At 40.1% G+C, this 24,515-nt stretch overlaps 1 protein-coding gene across 1 annotated transcript; it reads right to left on the reverse strand.

The window, feature by feature from the left end:
• Nucleotides 1-7,588: 7,588 nt before the first annotated feature.
• Nucleotides 7,589-22,950, reverse strand: snx18a (sorting nexin 18a). Its single transcript, XM_063897370.1, has 2 exons — nt 21,103-22,950; nt 7,589-12,250 (listed from the first exon to the last, which is right to left on the reverse strand). Exons 1-2 carry the CDS (start codon nt 22,616-22,618, stop codon nt 11,997-11,999), a joined length of 1,770 nt encoding a protein of 589 aa, XP_063753440.1. The 5' UTR covers nt 22,619-22,950; the 3' UTR covers nt 7,589-11,996.
• Between the last annotated feature and the right edge of the window lie 1,565 nt (nt 22,951-24,515).

The following is a 24,515-nucleotide window of genomic DNA, read 5'->3' on the forward strand; positions in this document are numbered from 1 at the left end:
ACAGGAACTCTACTGGACAACTGTTGTTGACCACAAAGTGTTATTTATTTAAAAGGAAATTCCAGCACAGTTTAGGATGAATAACATTTGAATTGTTCAGGAGAGTTTGATATACTTAGATTAACTGACACAGCAAAACAGATAATATACTTTTAAACATGAGCATGCACACTCCACTGATGTAATGGTTAAACTTATTCACCATTCCTATCGTCACCAGCTACAAACAGGATATGTTCTGTCCCAATTTGCCAGTTCGGAATACATTCAAAGAAAAAGTTGCAATGATGATATAGCACACAGTTAAAATAAAGTATGTGAAGGAGGTGGCAAGGAGCAGCTTTTAAATAGACACAAGGAGGAGAAGGATTACCTCAAAGCAAGCAAACAAGCAAACACACAAAGGTGGACTTGTCTTTGGAGTTTCCTGTACTTCCCCAACATGAATTCAGTCCCAACCTCAGTCCCAAACTGTCAGCCAACATTGTAATTCTGTGGCAAAAACAACCTTGTTTGAATTCTTGTATCCTTACAAGCGTAAAAGTGAAACCCTGCCCTAATGTCTGTTATACTCGAAGAGATTGCCTGTTTATATTTACAAATACTGATGATCTGAAAGTCTGAGATCATCCAGAGGCATCAACAAGCCGGCTCACTCTCTATTTATTGGATGAAATCATTTGCAGAGATGTATGTCTTGTTTTGCACGCCATGTTAGATTTACAGTCTTTTGTCTGGTGCAACAGGCCATAAAGAAGGGAGGACAGAGGAAATATATTAGATACAAAACATTTAATGAACAAAATTCATTGTAATATTCCTGTGCATGACTCGAAGGAAACTTGAAAAACTGCTGGTTCAGAATTGACCTCTACAAGTGAACTTCTGTTGTGCTTGTATGAAAAAAAGTCAATTTATAGCCCCAAAAAGAGCAAACCATCACAGAGAAAATGCTAACATAATGGCATTTGGAGTTTCAAAATGTGGTTGTCTGAAAGGAAGTGATCACATGTCGGACACTCAGAAGTCGGGTCTTAAATTAGCATTATGCTAGATCTTTGCAGTGTTACACACTCAGCATTAACCCTGGGTTTTAATAAAGTAATTCAACTGTACAACTTTACAATGGAGAGAAACTAAGAGTCAGAGAGAGATAATTAGTTGAGTTCTTGCCCTCAGATATTAGATCTCACAGTGATCATTATAGTTTATGGCTGGGTAATTGTGGGGCAGAGCGTCACAGAACAATAGCACCATGCAAGGCATGACAAGCAGAAACAAAGGAGTCTTGGCTCATTTAGTTTAATAAGGTTCCACAGAGACAAGCCCAGATGCTTAATTGAATCACTTCGACCACCACTTGTATTTTACAAAGACGGTTTTCTCTCTCTCTCTCATCTTATAAACTATTGGAAGAGTAACAATGTCGGAGCATTTGAAGTACAATGAACATATCATCTGCAAAGTGTCTTTTAGTGTATTCATAAAAGCCAATCAAGGGCCGTAAAATACTGCAAAGGGTTTCAGAATGAACACGTGCTGGTGTTGAAACACACTGTGGTTGACTTTTAGGAGAAAACGCTGTTGTGCAAATGATGAAGTAAAACATAATGCCACTGCAATCTCACGTTATTGTCTTTCTTCACAGAGCGCATGGGAATCAGGCAATGTTTTATCTGTTCATAAACTAAGTCTTTTTGTCTCCTGGGGAAAGGATTAGCGGCTTGATTCATAGAGAGGCTTTTCTCAGTTTTCTGCAGCTGCTCTGCACATAACTGATCTAAAGCAGATATAAATCAGCAAAGCAAAATGTACTTTAATATTTTCTCATTTCATTAAAGAGTCTTTTGGGATTTAAACAAGCGTGAAAAAGTGGTAAAAATAATTAGTTTGAGGGATTTGTGCTGGATAGAACTCTCTCTCATCTGGTTACATTTTGGACAGTTTCTGGTAAAGATATATAGCCATTTACAGCATAAAGTACACTGAGGATCTGTACTTCCATTTTCTTTTTGGGACTTTGAAGAACTGTATTTATGCTTACTTGAACTAGACCATATTCTTTTTTTTTTTTCATTAACAACATTAGGGCTGTTCTTCATTTACTTGATTTGTTGCAGTACATTTGACTACTTGTGACATTTGCTGCAAACTAAAGGCAACATTTGACTAATCTTGTGTTTATGTTTGCAGCTAACTTTCCCTAAAAAACAACACCTGGATCATAAAGACAGGTCGGTGTAATCTAAAGTCTAACAGCATCTGACACACTGTGACGCACAGTACCTACACACAGCTGTCCATTGATTTGGTAACTCCCTGTCAAAGGCACTCGATAGATTTATCTCCAGTGGAATCATATAAAGACGTCATGCATCAGATGTTCGGCCCTGCAGGGAGCTTGTGAACAATGACCTGTACAGTAAGAGGTGTGTGTTGTAACTTGTAACGTAAGAGAGGTCCGACCACCAGCAGCCTCTATGTCAGCGGGAACATGTGATGACTGCAGTCTGTCGGGGGGCAGCCGAGGTTGGTCAGCTGGTCAGCACAGTGATGGTGTGTTTGAACAGTCACAGTTAGAATGTGTTTTACTATGTTGCATGATGAGGGTGTTTGTGGAAAGTCAAAGGAATAGAAAAGTCAGGGAATTCCTTTGAAATCAGTGACATATTGCTAATCTCAGAGGATAGTTCTCAGACATGCTGTTCCTAAATATATGGTGTAAAAATTAAGTTGAAACGATCTTAAGAAATATTTTTTGGTTATATTTTAAACTACCAATTAAAGAACAAGCACTCAAAGGGGAGGGAAGTCTTTGGTCTCTAAATTTAGAATGAAGAATTGTTAATAAGAACATTATAACATTTTGCATGACCTTGAGCATGTCCCAGCACAGGTGACTCAGTTTGTCATTCTGGTTTTAAAAATCAATTAATATTTTTAGGCATGACTATGAATAGTACACTACAGATAAAAGGGAAATGGGACATTGAAATGAATACAGACCTTCTACAGGATGTGTGGGAAGAAATATGTACTGAAGCACATCTAGTTACCAACTCTAGTTCATGGAGGGAATTTAAATGGAAGGTAATTACAAGCTTCTTCCGGACTCCAGAATTAGTAGCTAAAATGGGCCCAACAACTTCCAATAAATGTTGGAGGAATTGTGGTGCGCAAATAGGTAACCATACCCATATCTTTTGGACATGCCCTAAACTAAGAACGTCCTGGGATGATGTGTTTGAGGCCCTTAATGAAGTGTTTCACCAACCATTCATAAAGGATCCAAAGGTTGCATTATTAGGAGTTATACCTGGAGGCATCGATGGAAGAGCGAGGAAATATCTTTTCCAAATACTGCTAACAGCAGCAATTAGATGTATCACAATTAAGAGGATAAAACCTGACCCCCCAACATACAATCTATGGACTGAGAAGGTGCGGGAAATCTATCAGATGGAACAAATAACATATGCTTTGAGACTTCAAACAGATATATTTATTAGAAGATGGAATCCTGCCATTACTACACTAATACAGTGATCCAAATCTCCCCACACCTTCTGGATCACAACAGTATCTACGCCCTCCCAACCAACAATGTTTGTAGCGGCATAGGTGTTGGCAAATGAGTACACACATTAACACACAAGTCCTCCGTCCACCCCCTTCTGCACGTTTTATTTTTATTTCTTTATTTCCTTATTTATATATATATTTATTTTTCATTTATTTTATTTAATTCTTAATATATTTATATATTTTTAATTTATTTACAATTCTTGTCTTCAATTCCTTTAATCTGTCTCTACTTGTATAAAATATGCTGATACAGTTGATGAAAAAATGGAAAAACAATATGCAAAAGTGTGAATATGTTTGTATAGCTGCTGGAACTGAAATAAAAACTAAGTTAAAAAAAACAAAAAAATAATTAAATATCTGTAAATTCCAATTTACTTACTTAGCACATACCGATAGATAACAGATATTTTTACAGCTGGAATGTACATTGTCGGGTGTATGAGTGACAGACATGTTAGCTGTTCCATCCCTGAGTGAGAAAGTAACTATGAACAGGATAAGTGGCCTCTTCCCTCGTTGTTCCTGCTTGTTTATTATAATTTGAGCTATAAATGAAACTCTCTGGTGGGGCAGGGGGAGGGGAGAATGCACATTGGCCCACAAAGACAACAAAAACTGTGTGTGTGTGTGTGTGTGTGTGTGTGTGTGTGTGTGTGTGTGTGTGTGTGTGTGTGTGTGTGTGTGTGTGTGTGTGTGTGTGTGTGTGTGTGTGTGTGTGTGTGTGTGTGTGTGTGTGTGTGTGTGTGTGTGTGTGTGTGTGTGTCTTGGAGAGCAGCCAGAGAGGTGGGGGTGGGTGGGGGAGCAGTCAGCGGTTTTTTTCAGGCTACATGAATGAGGCCCAACCGGAGTGAGCTTCCTGTGTGAGGGCTATAAAAACAAAACCGGAGCTAAAGAATGCCGAGTGCTCCCACATTCCTGAACATTCTGCCAGGTACAGGACACACTTCATGACCTCCTCTCTTCCCTTCAGCAAATAACAGACATACAACAATTCCCACAACACATTAGCATTCATTCAAAACATACAAATAGGACTTAATGTTTATAGCTCTGCTGGTGGTCCATAGAGGTTTTCATGTTCATTACATCCCATATAAAAATGTTGCATTAAAACAACAAACAATAGATTACTTTATTTTCAAAGCGGATCACAAGTTATGGGGATAACATATTCTTTTCCTGAATTGCACCCGGATCAAATGTTAATCTCCATCCATGCCTTCAGCCCATTAGATCGATAAAACATAAATTAACGTTCATTTAGTCCACAGGGTGATGTAAGAGGAAAGCATTCAGTATAAAATGTAAAAGGTCCATCCTCTGGGGAGTATGGACATATTCACAAGATGCCACAGCAATCTGCATGTTAGTATTAAGCATTTATTCTTTGAAAGAGGACTGTAAAGGTAAATGCTGGCATTAGTTTAAAGGTCATGGGGGTCACTAAAAACATAACAATTTAAAAATCATTGCAAAATATGAACAACACGTTTATTGGAAACGTGTTGTTTGTTTTTTTATTGAAATAAAACCTTCTTAGAAGCTGCTACTATGACAGGAAAGTAATTAGGCAATTGAGAAAGTAATTGAGCCCACGATTCTTCATGAAAACTATTTTTGGCAGACAATAAAAAAGAGATTAGTAGATGTTTGTACTTTTATTCAGTAGTTTCAAGTAAACCAACAACAGCTGTGGCTGTGGCAGGATGTTTCATCATGTATGTACCATGTTAAAACAAAAGACAGCGTTTTCAGTTTTTCTTCTGCTATTTCAAACCCTAGCCACCTACAACAGTTGTTGTATGCTGTATGTTTTATATTATGCCCAGTACAAAGTATGAAACACAGAAAAGCCAAAAATAATGTTTTATTAGAAGGGTGTAGCATGTCTGAGACTTTTTTCAGATCAAATGACTTCGCCCTTTGAGAATGGGCAGGGTGCTGTTATACTGGATGATCTCATTTGAGCTGCTTACCAGGATTCAAGATTGAACAACAACAATGTGTATGTACCCACGGGGCAGTTTGCTTTACAGACAGTACTCCAGACAAATACATCATAAGCAACACAGCACCAGATCTAAATCTCCACACTGTCACCATATATCAGGGAAAACCAGTCTTAGGTTTTGAGACGACCCTTACTTGATACAGCTGCTTAAGATAAAGTCCATGAGGTTGGTCAAACTCAAGCAGAGGGAACAGAGCCACAAAAAGTGTGAACACACTAGAAAACATTTGAAACAGCAGCAGCGCACCCCTGCAAGGTGCTCCAAACTAAACGCCCACATGCAAAACCAAGAAGTCCTTGAAATGTCACTGAGCCATATCTATCATATCATAACTAAACTGAGAAAGGAAAACAATGGCTCAGCTCCTTTTTTAAGTACACACTCAGTGTGGCTCATAGATTTAGAGAAGGAAGTACATTTTCATTATTTAATAGAAATAAACAAAGAAGATGTTGAGAAACTATTTATACTATTGACTTGAAAGACCTGTTTCTATAGCAGTTCTTGTGTTTTGTGCACAATACAATTATAAGACAAACAATTATAAATAGGAATATTAAAGAGATGATAGTGAAAGATTTTTTAAATGTAACCTGCTGACTGATATTCACTGACTTTAAAGTGGTGAGCAGTAAACTTCTTCAATGTAATGTGACCCCTTTGGAAGTGCGTGTTAAACTTAATTACATTACATTACTCACACATGCTTGCACTGTAACTACCGTCTTCCTTTTAAACAATGAAACATTTCAGCAAAGTTCCCTGATAAACCAAATAAAAGAAGAAGAACATTGATATAATTGTTGTTTGAAAAAAAAAGCAGAACATGTTTAACCTTATACTGCCAGTCTGCAGATAACAACACCGGCAAACTTTCCAGTCAAACAGTTACATGAACACTGTCTCTTATATCAGACCTGAATGAGGATGCAATTTCCTGCACCATATGGGGAAACAATAGCCGTTTTGATTTAAAATGTCATGTGTAAATGACTGGTTACAAAAGTCTAGGATGTTTATTTGTTTGTTTGTTAGCAGGATAACATAAACTACTGGCCATATCTCAATGAAACACAAATTATTTTAACAGTGTGAGATGGTGGTTAACAGATTTTCAGCTCTAAATGTTGAAGAAACATTAACAAGATTAAGAAAAGTTAGACAATAATGAAAATTCACAGGGGACCCAATTAAAACATGTGGCCAGGGGGACTTAACACATACTTCCTTACACACACACACACACACACACACACACACACACACACACACACACACACACACACACACACACACACACACACACACACACACACACACACACACACACACACACACACACACACACATACACACGAAGAAACATGAAGCTGGCTTTGGTGGAGGAGGTTCTGTGTGTCTTACTCAGAATGATAAAGTGTCAAAGACCAAAAATCAAAGACCTGTACGGTCCCTGCTGTAATAGAAAACAGATCTAGCCTGAGTCCCCCTCTAGTAGGAATATGCTGAGTCAAGGCAGACGGCTCATATTCCAGAAGTATGATCTTGGCACAAAAAAAAGAAAGAAAAAAGTGACAGAAAAGAAAGGGCACTTGAAATGTGCGTTTGTCTTACACGTGCATTTGACTGTGGTCGGCAATGCATGAATTTATCTGACTCAGCAGCTTACCTGCATGTTATTCTTTAGCACAAGCTAAAATTCATAGGATAATAATTTCAGATTTGCTGCATGATACATAGATTGAATACATGCAAGTGGATGGTCCTGACATTGTAACCTAAATGCTGTAATTCTACTAACATATACTAAACCCCCAAAAAACAACTTCAACAAGCTAAAGTTGAAAGAACAAAGTGCAATGCGAAGCAGCAGACAGCAGCTGTTTCAACACACCTTATAAAAACACCATGTTCTGTTTTTCCATAGTGTGATGGAAACTTCTAAAGCAATGGAGACGAAACTCAGAGAGACACTGGAGAGCAGGAACTTGATGGCAAAACACTGTTGGGTTTATTCGGAGTTACGGCTGGAGAATTGACAAGACATTTACTGTAGACACGAGTTGCCACAGCGGTTGCCAAACCAATTCTGAAGATCTCAGAGATAGAAAGAGGTTTTAACTAGTTCCAAATGGATAATTAACATTCTCAGAGCAGCAGACTAAACAAGCTTGGACAATACAGTATGTTTAACTTAAACTGTCATCTAGGTCACAAATAAGGTGTTTGCCGGAGCATAGTGGGCCAGATAAACTGGAGCTCGCCGTCCCTAAACAATAAAGCCAATCTTAGGTCAGCATGAGCTTGTGCCCACTGTGGGAACAACAAGGCTTCGTAAGCCCAGGCTGCCCCTCCTTAATGAAGATAACAGCACCTGCAAGGCCGTAGAGCCAGGTCGAAGGAGGACAGAGGGAAGAGATGCAAATGAGCTAAAGATTTACAAGTTTACACAAAATATTCCCTAACACATAGTAGCTCCATGACATGAAATATGGCACCGCAATCTAAAACAACCCACTTCCTTTCATCAGAAATGCTGTGTTGGTTTTGCACTTCCTATTTCAATACAATTCTATGACTCATATGAAAACAAGAAATATGAAGGATGACATCTTGCCTCAGGGATTTCCTGGCATTATAATGGGGGCATTTGGAATGCTTTAATCAGCTGAAGCAACGAGGGGAAGTCAGGGTCAATAAGGTTAAGTGTGAAATGATGTTATGGGAGTGCAAATGTTCTAGAGAGGGAGGCGATGAGCTGTTTGTTACGGGATGTGAACGGGATTTTTTCATCAGACCGGAGTGTTGCACAGCGAAGGTGCAACAGGAATGAGGTGTTATCTAGAGATGGATCCCGAGACACTGATACTGTCCTTATGAAAGCAGTGTGGTTAAATGTGGCGTCAGTGCCAGCTCATTAGACAGGAAACCCTCAACTCTCAACAGGCAGGCTATTGAAACTGGTTAAAAGAATACTTTCTAAATCTTGTAAAAGATGAAAATTAAAGAGGACAAACATTTTTTTAAACTACTTTGAAGCTACTGTATGATGGAGGTGTAAACAGTTTGGATGTTTTCTTATGTGAGAGCAGTATATCATCAACTGTTAATGGGTTAATCCAGATTTTTCCAAATTTGAGTTGTCACCAGAGTTAAGACAAAAGTACAGGATGTTTCAGGGTTACATTCTGTGAATTCCTCAAAGCCACTTCAAGTCCAAAAAACAAGTCTGATTGGAGAAGTGATGAGCACTTATTGAGGACATGTGAAGCTGAAATGCTACTACTGCTTCAATAACAAACTCTGGAAAATCCCTTCCATGGTTTCAGCCTTTGGCCATTAAACGATGTAATGCTTTGTTATTATCATGATCCCCCGCTGCCTTTGGAAGGTTAGCCCGCCGCTGCTTTTGTGGTTTCACACACTTGACGTTTGTGTTTGGAATGTTTTCAGCTGCTGACACAGCTCTGTCTCGAGAAAAATCCAAGTCTGAATCAGGAGCTGTTGTTTCCTGCATGCTAGACTGTGGTGAGTAAGAAGCCCCTGCTTTCCTTAGAATAACAGCCCTGCAAAAAAGAAAATGACCTCACTTAAAAAAAGTGCAGTCTGCAGTGATTTGCATGATGTTAAAACAATACCTAATTAAGCCCAAAACACCATTGCTCTTATCTTATGCGTATATATTGGTTGTTTTCTAAAAAATAATTCTGAAGTGTGTATGCCTAACATTTATCAGTATTACTTATTCAGATCAGCCAGGGCTCATAGCCAGGGAGAATGTAAAAACAGGAGCACCCATTTCCCTGGGCGTTGGCAGAATTGACAGAAGGCCTGAGGGATGAGGTAACGACAGGCTGTGTGCATATTGCTGAGTTAATGTAGAAAATGAAAACCTGAACATAACATTACAAAATAGAGGAAACAAAAAAGATATGGTAAGAGTTTCCAAGCGGACCTAGTTCCCACATGACAGGATATTATTAGCCATGCTAGTGGTGAAGCTCTACAGATGGCAATGTCGGCCTTGGCCATCGCTATTCATTTTTAAAAGACGTGTGTGATGGATAAGAGGATGAAACTTGGAGATTCTGAGAATTCTCCTTCAACGTCATTGCCATGGAATTTGGTAAATGTATTCATAGAGCCAATAAGAGGAACTATGATGACTTTGGTGATCCCCTGATGTTAGGAGCACAACTAGCAGGTCAAAGTTCTCTCTTATACACTGAATTCGGGAAACGTTTAGATAGGTGGCATGACAAAACATTTTGTACAGTTGGTGAGAAGATCAACTTAGAAGAACTCACTGCTCCATAGTTTCTTTTCTTTTAACTGGACTCATAACTTCACACTACATTTTACATTTAGATTTCATTAAATATAGCTTTCCTTACACACTTAATGTAAATAATATCCTGCTTTGTATTGTGTTAACAGAAAATTGGCCCTTCAATAGTGTTTCATTTGTCAGATAGATTATTTATCTTCAGTCGTCTGTATATGTTCTACTCTCTAATGTCGGTTTATTTGTATTTGTATTTTGAGATGTTTATATTTTAGAATTGTTTATTTTTAGTCTTTTAATTTCTAATGATGTGCAATGCCTTGTTTTTTGTCCTGATGGATAATCTGCTGGAGGGAACATATTCACGTAGAAACATATTAACATAGAAACATATTTACAGAACTGGGTGGCTGCCTTTTAAGATCCAGTGGTGAAACAAGCTGTGTCTCTTTGTTATCTTTTGCTCCACATCACATCTGTCAAATTGGATTCTCATCGGGCAAAAAACTAACTGCTGTATAGTGGATTCTCCTCAAAAGGATTGGAGATAACTGTTGGGGTGCAAAGGGACATTTGTTTTGTTTCTTATGTGAACATGTTATCTCCATAGCTTTGTTCTGCATGTTGGTTATCTTTTATATAGGTGGTGGAGATGACGGCAAAAATGTTTAGTTGACTTTTTTCATTGTCTACGTGTTCACTGTTATTCAATCCGGCACTTTTAACAGAGGCCAGATGTCCCAGATGCCTGGCCGGGCTTTGCAGTGTCAGCAGATCTGCGAGCCGAGCTTAGCATGAAACACTGATACAGCACACCAGTCCTCCAGGGATGTAGCCAAGGAAACCTGCAGAGCCACACGGTCCTTTCTTTTGGGCTTCTGCCATTACAGGATGGGACAGTGGCTGCATTACATGGGTTGATGGACCGTGAAAAGGAAAATTATTATCAGCTGTTATACATTTGAAAATCTGGACAAAACACAGGACCAACAAACAGCTTTCTGTGAAGGAGGAATTTATTTTGCATCTCTGCTTCTATGATAATCTCTTCATGATGCAACCAACATCATAATGGTTAAAAGCGGCAGATGATCTGTCTTTAAGTGTGTGTTTTAAAAAGGTGAGGAACCCTCTACCCTCAAACAGTCTCAGCGTTAGACCAAAAACGAACCCTGAAAAACTACTTTTTGTCGACACAGAATCAGATATCCGGCATGACGTGTGTCCATTGTCCTTATCCCTTAAATACTGCGGTGCTGGCCCTACCCCGTGTAGGGCATGGGTTCCTAAAGTCAAAGCAGGTTAACCTCTCTTGATCCTGATTTTGTTGCACTGTGATTGTTATAAATCACTCCAGGGGCCACTGTTGGGGGGGGGGGACCCCACAATCGAACATTATTATCTCCCATGAAAGACACTGCCCATCTTTCAAAGAACACAGTGATCTTTTTTTTTTCAAAGACTGCAAAACGTGTAGCTTTGTAAACACGGATAGAATATATTTCTACATATACAGTATATAAAGCTTTTTAGTAACAAAAAGGACCGGAGTGACGTAATCAGAAGGCACAGCGAGACAGTGGCGGCTCAACTGGGAGACCATAAACATTTTGTTCATGTCGTCCGGGAATAGAGAGCTACCAGGAAGGGCTGGAGTGTTACCAGAAGGCAAGGTGTCAGCCGCTCCTGCAGCGGCAGTCACTCATTAACAGTCTGTTGAAAAACAGTGTTGTAAGGCGAAAAACACTTGATGTGTGATACCCTGCACTGGGTGTGTACGCAGCAGCAGATACACGGTTTCCATACTGACCATTGTTGCACCATCACTACCATTGCATCTCCTTCAACCTATGACTGTAACAAGTTGGCTATTCTTCATTAAATTACTTCTAACACAAGAGCATCCAGGTGCCCTAAAGTGTGGCCAACTCCCACTGAACCCTAGATGTTCGTTGAAATGTTATCATCACTGGAGCGTCATCATCTTGAATGTCCCTCCCTGCTGGTTGAACAGCATTCCCCAGTATGTGTTACTGTAAAACTGCGCTGGCTGGCTGAAGGAGCTGCCGTGTCATTGATCACCGAGGTCTAAAGTGACAGGATGCCATCATTTATGAGTTGTCATATTTCTGCAGAGCCTCCTCCAGTGTGCCGGTGATTTTTTGGAAGAAGGCGATCTGCTGCTGCAGGTAGTGCTGCATCTGCGCCTTGAAGTCGCGTACGCGGATCTGGTGGAAGTGCTGGATCTCGGCCAGCGTGGCGCAGGAAATTATGTTGCAGCGGTTGTCTATGCCTTCCGCCTGCACCCGATCCATCTTGCCTTCCTCCACATGCTTCTGGCTCTCTTTCACCTTCGTCAGGGCTCCTGGACAAAATAGAAAACATAAAAATCTAGATGAACCTTTTGTTCTGTGATCTCATCGTATTTACAGAACAGAAAGCACTTTAATGTTTAAAAACAAAACATACAAACATTTGCAAAAAACACAATAGTACACATGCATATTTGTACCCATAACCCTTTATAGCACCTTGGGCAAACAACTTTCTTAAGACGTTTTTCCTTGGTTGGTTTCATGAGGGTGGATGTTTTTCAAATCGAAAACACCCACAACGGTTATTTATAAATGTTCAATCATCCAGGTACTTTTTTAACCAGTGTGGAAAAAACTGCCCACTAAGTAGGCTACATTTCAAACAATGTTCCTTAAGAGATGAGTGTTATTTCTTTTAGCATTTAGCTCACCAAACTGTTATCTTGCTTTACAACTCTTTCACCGGATGGTTCATTAATACTCTCATTATTATTTGCTATTCAAATCTTAGAACACAGCTTGACAATATGTTTATAACTTCAAGGACTTGGCCAAAAATAGTTTGTTCCAGACTTCCTGAGAACCAAGGCCACATCTGTGTCTAAAGTAAGGGAATTTGAGAGGGCCAACGATAAAACCCATCACATTATGCTACTTCAAACAACCATTTAACTGGATGTTGCTAGCAGTGTGTTAGCATGTCGGAATGGTAAGATTAGCTATCCTCTAGTGATGGAATCATGGTTAAGCATTGACCTAAGACCGATGCATACGAGCGGGACGGCACCGTGTCTCTAGTTCCTCTCCAACTTTGCAATTTGTTCGTTTTATTTCAGTGTTTGCTTTAGTTTTGTATTTGTATTATGTCCTATATATAATATGTGGCATTGTTGGAAGAGCTTGGGACCTAGGATTTGAATTGCCATAACTACACTGTAGCTACTGTGCACATGATAATAAAACCCTTGAATCTTGAACTTACCTTTTTCAGACATACTGCTATACCATGGCAATGCTTTATTGACATGATGTTAAACACGGATCAGGAACTGCTGACTTTTTTAACAGCTTTGGCCTGAGTTGATTTCTACAATATCCTGTATGTAGCTATCAAGAGCATAATTAACAGCTATATTTTTTATTTATATTATTTCATAGTTAATCATTTATTTTTTTGCTGTTTTGTTTATAGTATATGTATTATTATTTCAGTTGGTTAAAGTAGTTTTATGCTTTTATTTTAAAGGTGTATTTGGGCACTGTGATTAGTGCCTCAGCGTTAGATTAGATTTCTGGTTTATTTCTTTATGATTTGGGATGGAATCATTATAAAGTCAGTCAGAGACATCATCATGAAGCTTTTGCAATACAACCAGATACAAAATCAATCATGACAGGCTCAGATGGCACCTCTGTTATTCGTTTAACACATAACTATAACTTGCTAAAATGAATCCACACACTCACACTGTCACCCCCCACCCCTGAGGAGCCGATGCTGTCGTCACTGTGGCTAACTCTTGTGGCTGAAAGAGGGTGGAAACATGATGATCTGCAAACCTCACACTCGCACATATCAACTGTCACTCTGTCTCCCCTCTTTAAAAAAAAGAAAACCCCTGCTGAGTTTCCCTTCCTGCAAAAAACAAGCCTTCAACTACACTGGTGCCTAAACAAGACAATAGCCGCCAGCTTCTCAGGTGGAGGGTTTGATGGGAGCAGAGGTCCGGGTCAAACGCCAGGAGCAGATGACTTATCAAAGTCATGACATTTTCGGACAGAGTAAAGGAAGAAATTTCATGAGCCATAGAGTCTGAGTTGAAAGGAAACACAGACTGACCTTCTTTCTGATCTAGCTACTTTAAAATGTGTGAAATGTGCCACAGCTGGATAGAAAGAAAGAAACCTTCCTCTGGGCTGTGACATGACTGCTAACGCTCTGTGTGCATCTCTAGTGTTGTCAAACATGATTTTCAGATTTTTAACTGGATTTGTAGGCCAGATAAATTCAATGTGAAAGCTATTTCCCCATCTTTTTATGAAATATGCAGCCCTTTGGAAATTGTAGGTGGTAAAACCAAAAGCCTCATTAGAAATCGGGACACAATTTCTGATGTTTGACAGACCAAACTATGAATGAAGAAATGGATTTGAAATTGTATTTTATCTGATTTGTCTTCTTGATGATGTGCCAGAAACTTTCGTTGCCTCAATAGTTTGAAAAACAGAAATCCACACGGATGTACAGTGGCGTTATAATGTGTCGACACTGAAATGTTGTAACATGCGAGGCGTCACAGACAACATGCAGTAAGACTTGAGTAACTCCACCTATGGCTTAAACAGACAGTGCCATCCCTGACTTTGTGGCTGCGTGTGAAGGGGACATATGTTCCGCTAAGGAATGCAGCAGTACTTCCTGTATTGGCCTATCATGGGATTTTCTTGTCATTATTTATGCTGCTTAGTCACCAGCACTCAGATGTAAGTTTGACTCAGTCTGCTTGTTTCCTGAAATGTGAGACCACAGACAACTCTCTGACCTGAACCTGCACTCGTTTGGCTTCTGTCTAACCTTTAAGTTCCCAGAAATGCGAACTTATGACTGCCTTTCCTCACTTCAACTCCCAACTCTTAACTTGCATGGCTGATTATTACAGCAGACAAATTAATATGTAGAGAAAATCTCACAGAAAAGATATCTTGTTCGCCCTCCAACGTCTGCCCAGTTTGCCTTTTGGCTACAGTTTAACCCTAAATCTTGGAAATTTCTTTAATGCAAAACAGATCTTGACAGAGAGGCAAAAGGAGCAGAGACAGGAGGGTGGAAAAGAGAGAGACGAGGAACACACACAGCTGTCCGAAGACTTAAATGCCAGTCCCTGAAGTGTTTACATGTACCTTAAAGGTCTCTGGCTTCCTGTGTTTTGAAAGCCCACTAATGGACCAAAGAGGAATAATCGTTGCCATGGAGACCTTATGAGAATTCAGTCATAGAAGACGATGTGTCAGCAAACTGTAACACACAGAGAGCCACATCAATTTCACAGCTGCTGCAAGTACGCTTTGCAGACCTGCTGCGGAAACACAAAGAGGATACTGGCAAGTATGGAGGAGTTCCATTATCGATTCCTCTCTGTGGTGTTTTCCCAATTACTTGACTGTTTATTCTTTGAAATATCATCAAAAGAGATCGCAAGAGTATATTGAAACTCTTCCTATTTCATTTAGGCCATTAAAGTGATATAAATAAATGTCCTCATAAGTAGACAATGACAGTCTACAGCCCAGGAAAAAATTAAGACACCACTCCCAATGTTTCTTAAATCTTTATCTCTACATCTATGGCAGCCATTCCAGTGTCTGTTCAAACAAACACAGAGAAATGTTGTCAGTAGTTTATAGAATACAATAAAACAAATCAATTAACGCAAAGAAATGCCTGAAAATAATAAAACCAGAGAAACTGATATTGCTGCTGTGGTCTCTTTACTTTTTCCAGAGCTGTATGGTACCACACATCTTTGTGTTACCTTCATATAGATAATAAAACAAAATGTGAAAACCACATTTGAACACAAAGGGTATTAATGTATTGCATCTGCTGTCGCACACTGCTTCAGCCATATCCTCTGTCCCATGTCCCTGTATTGAATGAATAAGAGGACGTCAATTTATGAGATACATGTTGCTGATAGAGAAATCAATCCTGCTGACCTCCTCTGAACCCCCCCCCCCCCCCCCCGGGTGTACACAGGGAGGTGGCACCGAGCCCTCCTGGTCTCACTGGAAGCCGCTCTCCAGCTCTTACGTAATCCCTGATTACACAACCCGCTGCTCCTGCAGGCCTGTGACCTGATCGACCGGCGGCAATCCCCGTTTCATCGCTCCGCCACCTCGTGCATCCATTCACGCATCAGAGGGATTTTAAAATAGCCTGTGCCAATATAAACTAGACAAACCCAAAGTGTTTGCTCAGGAGCTTCATGCTGACTCAGCAGCAAAACCCGACATCTCTATAAACGGGTGCTTATCCGCAACCTGCCTGCCATGGCCTGGTCCCTTCACGTGGTGATAAAACCGTGATAAGATCAGACTAAATATAACTGTTAGTGACGCGCTCAATTGGTAAAATGAACAAGGCAAGGAGAAGCCATAAATTAAGTAAAGATGGGGATAAAGTGGGTCAAGCCAAAAAGCTTTTCACCAAATGACTTATTAACTTAATCTTATTTCATCACAGACGGGCTTAAGCTCACTCTCCTCTAGGACTGGATGTGTGTTCTGTATGGGGTCTTTATAGCAAACATTCAATAAGAGCTCAATGTGATTAAGGACATCAATCAACCAATCAATGTCCGTCAATGTGTGCTCCATCTTGGAAACCACACAATTCATTAGCCTGAGTATTTTACATGATTTGAGTCTACTGAATAAAAACATTATTTACATTATTTGAACTAGACTTATAATTTGCCCTGGTCTAAAGTCAACTGAAAGTTTTTCCTTAAAGAAACACTGCAGGCAAGATCAATATTATCACAATGACTAAACAGCGTAAATGGCTGTATTTTAATATTCACTTGACAAATAGATGGGACAAAAAAAGGAAGAACATTTTTAGAGTTTACTTCTCCAAAAGCTGGTGGAACATTTTCAGACTGCAATGTATGTACGGACAAGTTTCACCAGTTATTTACACTTTCCTCCCAAGCTTCAATAATGATTTTTTTTAGGACACTATGGTAGTTAATTTAAAGGATCTATTCAAATATCCGAAAGCACCACTTCTAATCTTGTATTTCGCAGAGATGTGCTCATGCGTTTCTTAGAGTTACAAATATAGAAATAAAAAGGACCAATCAGCTAAAGAAGTTCAGTTGATTGTGACCAAAAAGACCCATTTCTCCACTAAGAGGGGGCCGCCCTATAAATGCCTGCGTCTTCACTTACAAAAACAAATAGACTCTTTTGGTAATCAGCCAGAGTCAACCGTTAACGTTTGACTGTAAACGGTGAGCATTTATAAAAACCTTCTGCACCCTTCCTCTTTCTAAAGTAAGAAGAAGCAGCTGAACCCTGTTCTTATCTGATGTTCTGTCAGGGCCACAGTAACAGATGAGGTCAAAAATAGAATATACAAAAAATAAAGAGCATGAAACACAATGACTTCCTGAAAGGAGCACCTGATATTATTTCAATATCACAAGCTAACATTGTCAAGCTCAGCGCTAACAGCTAATGGGGGCCCTGAAGAGAGGACGATCGATACGCTGATGTCCAGTGTCCGTCTGTGGGACAGCTCACATTTCACTGGTCACCTCCAAAGGGACAAATAAAAACATGTCTGCGCTCCTAATGAGACAGATATAGTGAGCTAAAAACGGCATTGTTGATAAGACAAGAGAGCAAAAAGTGATATGAGATAACCCACTTAAATACACTCAAAAAAATAACTTGTTCGCAGAACGTAATAAAATTATGGAAATAATTTCCACCCAAATAAAATGCTTTAATTTAGCAAGAAAACATTTTGCAGAGTGACCTAAATGTAAATATGTTGGATCAACATAATGTATTTGTGTAACATGATTACTAGGATTCAGTCCAACTACATTTGTAAGGGTAAATATAACATACTAACCTAATTTTGTTGGGCCATTTAAACTTGTATGATATGATTATGAGTTACTTAATTTAATAGGGTAGTTGCAACTACTTTTTAGAATAATAGTTACATGGTACATAGGTTGTGTTAACATAAATTAGTCTAGTAAATTTTAAATAGTTGCATTTTTTGCTAAATATACATGATTTATAACTGTTCAACCACAAAACATGATTTTATATAATATAAGCTACATGTTAGACTTAGGTTAAGGTAACAGACACCCAGTTTGCTTTTTTTGAGTGTAGGGAATGATCCGACCACGCGTATTTGCATCAACCCGCACCTCTAAAGCGGCTATCGTTTGTCTTTCAGGTTAACCTTAAATCCTGATTATTACTCCACTGCAGCATGCAAACAGCACTACAGAGTCCCAGCTGACCTACCTGGCCCGTGAGTCTGTGACTGGAAAAGTTATCTGGTCTGTGACAACAAAGGATGCAGCCTCCTTCCCTAATAAACCTCACTTCATAAGAGGCATTTCCTCCACACGTTCATCAGGAAAGGCTAATTAAAACAAAATGACAGATGGGATGGCTGCACACAGGGTAGAAAAAGGAAATGTTTTATTAAATATATGAAAGAAAAAGGGACACAAATGGCTAGACATACCTCAGAACCTGTCTGTTGCTGGTGTGTATTTCAGCTCCAGCTCTACAGTATTTCACATAGTGATATGCCGTGTGATTCTTACTAAATACAAACGTTTTGCTGCACAGTTCTCAAGTGCTGGATGATTTAACAAAACCTTTGAGGTGAGCACACTTTAGAGCGTGAATGTCAAGTACCTGAGCAAAGGTTATTTGCATTTAATGCTCCCAGGGAACATGTCGGCAATTTGAGCAACAGGCAGCCATTCAGCCGTCATGAATGAGAGAACTTTAGGAACTTCACAGTGGCATTAATGTTAGAGCATCTCGCAGGTACTGGTATAATATCACAACAAAAAGTGTGAGAGTGAGTGGCAACACAAAGACTCTGCTTGCACTTTGAACCAATTTCTTGTTTAACTTTACTTCAAGGCTGACACAATATCAGATCCCTAGACTGCTGTCTCAATCACATTAACAATATTATTGCAATATCTATACAAAAGTTGAAATAAATATTTACACCTACTTGTGTGGAGGGAGACAAATCGGGACCATAAAGACTCAGAAACAAATTGAACAGGCACGGGATTATTTACATAATATGATAACAATAATACCAGTATTTTAATATTGTGTTGTCATTAATACCGGTACATCCATCCATTTCCTCTATACGTACATTATGATTGCCTTCTTCTCTTGCACGATGATTCAGAGGGAAAGGAATGTGTGCATGACTATGACAACAAGCTCAACCAGAATCCAAATAAATAGCTGAACAGCCTCAGTTCGACTGAAAACAAGATGAGATCAGAGTCATTTGGGTTTCAATACGTTCCAGACAGCTATTCCTTTCATCTGCTGCATGCCCTGGCTATCCTGTCAGCTTTGTTTCCAGGTAACGCTGCACTCAGCCATCTCTTCTCAACAATGCCCACAGCAAGTTCTTCCAATAAGAGTTTCTTATCTGTGGTTTTAGGCTGGGCTGATCACATCAGACTATCTGAATGGCTGTGTGGCCTTATTTGGACCGGCTGCGGACTACGTGGCAAACCTGATTTTAGCTGACTGGGAAGTTTGTGTCCCAGTGTAGACTACACTCAGTCTGTCCTGTTTCCCCAGTGGTGTCTATTGTGTACTGAATGGGCCCAGTGTTTACAGTGGGGACCCATGATGAACCAGGATGTCAAAAGGCACGCATCCATGTACCTGGTCAATGAAATACTGGATACCACAGGGGACTAAAAAGAGCATTTTCCCACCACGATGTGATCCAAACATGAAGGATAGAGTGAGATGGATTACTTCACATCATATTACTATTACCTTTATGGATTTTAAATGTAATACAGTTTGAAAAGAGATATACTCAATGAAAGCACAATATAAATATTCAGAAAACCGGCAGCCAAATATAACCCACATGGAGAAGAAGCAGTTTGGATTGAGTTGCAAGTTTGCTTTCGGCTATCATTTTTGAAGGAAGCAATCGTGTCACATACAAACATCTGGAAACAGCAGCGGTGCTTCCCTCTAATGCTACAATGCTTTGCCTCCTGCATAACAGAGCTGCCTCTCAAGAGAGTGACATTTCGCCACACAATGAGAACAATCATTGGGTTGGGGTCATGCAGGAGGAGGGATTAGTATAACATTGACAACAGAATATGTGGACAATCATTTAAGAAGGATTACGCTGCAATTTTTTGGGGTCAGTGTTGTGATCAGCATGCCTGGTAGGAGATTCTCTGCCTCCAGAGCTCTAGCAGGAACTATGCATGTAACACAAGGCGGGACGCACAGGGGCAGCATGTAAACGGATTCCCAAATGCAAACATCGCCTTTGTGACATAACCGATGAGTATAACCTGACAGCTGTCGACAAGTCTAACAAACTGCCTTAAACAAATGACGTTGTTTACCTTCTTTAGGGCCAGCAATATTTATCTACTTTATGACACCAGCAGTACCATGTTGTTTCCTGCTACATTCATACATGGCGAATCTGAAACTGACCAAATCCCTGGGGTTGTAAAACATTTCATTGGATAAATAAGAAATGTCTACTGTTGTTGTTTTAGGATTGTAATTAAGTGTACCTTTCACATATTTCTCTAGAGTTTAGTTTAGATTTATATATATTCTAGGGAATATATTACAATTATTCGCAGTTTCCATTAATGTGATGATTATAAATTAATAGTTTGTCTGTAGAATTTCCCAAAAAATAAGTGAAAGGTCAACCCTAGATTCTTAAAAGTCCAGGGTGATGTGTTTTTTGTGTTCTAAGTCCAAAATCCAAAGATACTCAGTTGAATATGATATCAAACGGAGAAAATACATTTTAAAAGGGCTGAAAAGAGCATTTTCTGACATTTTTGCCGACCTTAATGATTAATCTATTATCTAGGCTAGTTGGCGATTCTTTTTTAATCGACTGGAACGAATCCATTGAATCCAATTTTCAATAGTGCTTTTAATAGTGTTGAAGAAGCAACAACACATTAAATGTACTGAAGTCAAGAACAAAATGACATAAAAAAGGAGGATAAAAGGAGATTTTAGAGGCTCCTGTGAAAGCAACCAATACAAAATTATACATTTGTGCAAACTTGTGAAATGTGTATGACTGTTATTTTACCTTTCTGGACATGGATGATGTCTGGGTAGTTAGCCAGGTGTCCTTGGTAAAGAGCTAACAAATCCATGATGGGGTCGAGATCCTTGCCGGGCTGCTCGGCAAAATACTCTCCGATGGCTTCGTATGCGTCTCCAGTGAAGGAGATGGCCTGGTTGAGCCCTGAAGAGTAAGACTGCTGGTCCATTTCAAAAGCTTGGCTGAGGACCTTGAATGACAGCCCCACTTTCTGATACTCCTTCTTAAAACCGGTGATCTGCTTGCGGGCAAACTCGTTGGCTGTGGCGTTGAGCTGAAAGGCGCTGTCGTCCATCCTTTTGGTGAAAGTCTTGAATCCGTCTATTTTGCTCTCGACCTCCTGGAAGTCCAGCGGAGCGGCAGGGGGGCTGATGGTGAGGAAAAAGTTGGCTCCAACCATCTCGTCCTTCTCTGCCTTCCTCTTCCCCTGCTTCCAGGCCTTCTCGTCTGTGCTGTTGCAGGTAAGGAAGTGCTGGAAAACATCACACCTGGCCAGGACAGGGTGGCTGGTCATGTGGTTCATCCACCATATGAGGCCTTTCCTCCTCTTGGAGATGAAGTCCTCCTCAAAGCGCCCTGTGGCCTGCTTCTCTGGGATGTGTGGCACTGAAATGACAGGAAACTTCTCCACCAGCCGGGCGTACAGCCAGTCAAAGTGCTTATACCTCCTGTTGACCTGGTTCTGTGTGTGGGTGGGTGTCAGCTTGTAGGACATGTAGCTCTTCATGCCCTTGAACTTAGTCTGTTTAGTGGGGTCGTCAATTGAACAAGCGAATGGGTAAGGGTTCTCCTGCCACTCAGGGCCATACTGACCCATTATAACGCAGATCTTGTCCCCATCTTTCACAAAGCCTGAGGCCTCCCCAAGCACAAACGCCTCTCCTCCTGACTTCACAAAGGTTGAAAACCTGTTTAGGTTTCTACTGACTGTGGCAGAGCTCTTAGCTTGCTGCGTGTTACCTCTTGACATTGAGGATGTTGACACTCTATATTTGGATGGCCCATTGCCGTCAAAGTCTTGATACCTTCCTCCCATAGTCCCAGGCTCATCTGCAACAGTGGAGCTGTCATCCCAGTCATCATCCCAGTCATCATCGCTGCCTTGGCTGGGCTGCTGTAAAGTGTGCTGCTGCTGTGGTGGTTGTGTGGGGGCTGAAGTGGCCAAGCTGGGCGCAGAGGGTTTTGAAAAGTTGTCAACTTTATTCTGAGGCTTGAAAGAGCCTTCGAAACCTCCGGGGGGGATGTTTGCATATCGTAAATCTGGCTTAGTGTCCCCAGATGTGCTGCAGCTGTTGTTGTTGAGTGTGGAGGCGGTGTCGTTCCTTAGGATCTCCACGTAAGACGCGGGGAACAGACCCCTCTCCCCTTTGCTGTTCACCCCCTCATACCAGCCGTCAATATCCTGTTCGCTGTACAAAGTGAGGATTTCGCTCTCCTTCACCGACACCTCCCCGGGGTTTTCAGAGTTAAAGTCGTATATCGCCTTGGCTCTTAGCGCCATGTTCACCAACAGCTGGAGGTAGAGACTGGCAGCGGGCTAACCTATGGCTGGCTGGCGGGGGCAGGAGGGAGGCGCAGCGGGCAGCCAGACTAGCTCAGTCAGCCCACCCGAAACTACCCTCCAAACTCCACGTACAAACTTGTCCTTTGTGAGAGAAAAAAGAATCTGTTTAATTCCTCTCTGCGTAGTCCCTTCCTTCTGGTCGGACGCAAAAGGAAACTGTTGTTTTTTTTTAACCAGAGGTTGCAGCGTGTGAAAGTGCAGCAAAGGTATTTTCCGCTACAACAACATTCATGTGGAGTTCTCCAGTCTCCCTCCTCTCCGGCTCGGTCGCTTCTGCCTTCACGCTGCGCAGCAACCGCACGTCGACCAGGCTCTATAATCGAGGGCGGAGCTACAAGATGCCTGCAATCCTCCAGACAACACCAATCAACCGCCTGTGAGTGCTACTGTAAAGTGAATCATCCAGACGTTTGAGAGCTTCATGTCCCTCAAAAATACCACATACTAACCTAACAAGCCTGTCGAAATAGGTTGTCAAATTCATGAAGAGTTTATTTGCAGGCTAAAAGATAACAGTGGAAAAAGGTAATGTCTCAATGTGACGCTAATGCTTACAATTGCATACCATAATTTAAAAATATAACGAGATAACGACTGTAAACCTACTTAATAACAGTGCAGACATGATAAATCCTGTAGTAAAAGTAAGGAAGTAATATGTAAGCTCCCTCAAAAATGTGCCAAATAGCCTCATTGAACACATTTTGTTCCACCCATGGTCCACCCACGTTTTTTTTGGGTGAAACCCAAAACATATTAAAACATAATTATAATTCCATTTAAATACTTTTACTTCAATCATTTCAGAATTGAAATACATTAATAAATACAACACATTTATCTGACACCACTCTGTTTATATTGTGACTACGTTTTATAAGGTTAAGTAATCAAATACCCTTACTCACTATATATATATATTCAAATCTTCAATTTCCTGTAAATGTTACCTAATTCGTACTTCACTTAAATGTCTTAATTAAATTATAATGCCTTCTTCAAAACATCTTCATTTTCAGAACACCACAATGTCCAAGAACCCAACTTTGGAATATAACTGTAGTACGTTAGGCTGCTAAAACCCCACAAGCTTGCTTAAAAAAACATACAGAAGACATGACCCCAAGAGTCCTCAGTGTTAGCTACTGCCTTGTTGAGAACCAGTGATCCATGCCCACGTTTATGGCTGAAATGTGTACTGAAGTATGGCAAAGCAGCTTTGATCTTTTTGTTTAATTTGTTGTCATATTGTAGCCTATTTATCACCAACAAAGCGCCCGGACATAACTTATTTTATAAAAGATTTTATATTTTTATATTTTATTTGCTTTGTCTGGATCTTCCCAACCTTTGTCATCTCTCATCAGCTGAAAGGAATGTCACCTGAAAAAAACACTGACATCAGTCTGACTTGTTAGCTCAAGTCTCAGCAGCACTCACATGTACATAAAGACATATCTCTGTATAAAGTCCTGACCTAGACATGTCTTCACCAGTGTCCCCTAATGATTCAACAAAGCCCTCAAAAATGATGTGTAGCTAGGACACACAATCATTAAACATGTTTTGTGTTGGATTTGATTTGATTAAACCCAGCAAAATTATTATTATTTTATATTCATGCAGTCAGTTTAGATCTTTATTGTCTCACTAGAGATTTTTTTTTATTGTAGATAAGTTGAATTGAAACATAACATTGGAACACAATTAAAAACACAACAAGACGGGAATGTCTCCTGGCCATCTAAATATTTAAACACTCTGGTGAGAGGGTTTGATTTGGGTGGATTGGTTTATTAATGAGATGCACTGAAGTTCCGATTGTACTATTTCT

This window comes from Eleginops maclovinus, chromosome 12, assembly GCF_036324505.1.
Source record: "Eleginops maclovinus isolate JMC-PN-2008 ecotype Puerto Natales chromosome 12, JC_Emac_rtc_rv5, whole genome shotgun sequence".
Classification (NCBI taxonomy): domain Eukaryota; kingdom Metazoa; phylum Chordata; class Actinopteri; order Perciformes; family Eleginopidae; genus Eleginops; species Eleginops maclovinus.

Coding starts and splice junctions, on each gene's coding strand:
- snx18a (XM_063897370.1), bottom strand. CDS start 22,618: ATGGCGCTAAGAGCCAAGGCGATATACGACTTTAACTCTGAAAACCCC. Junction 12,251..21,102: donor CATCATCCATGTCCAGAAAG/GTAAAATAACAG, acceptor TATTTTGTCCAG/GAGCCCTGACGAAGGTGAAA.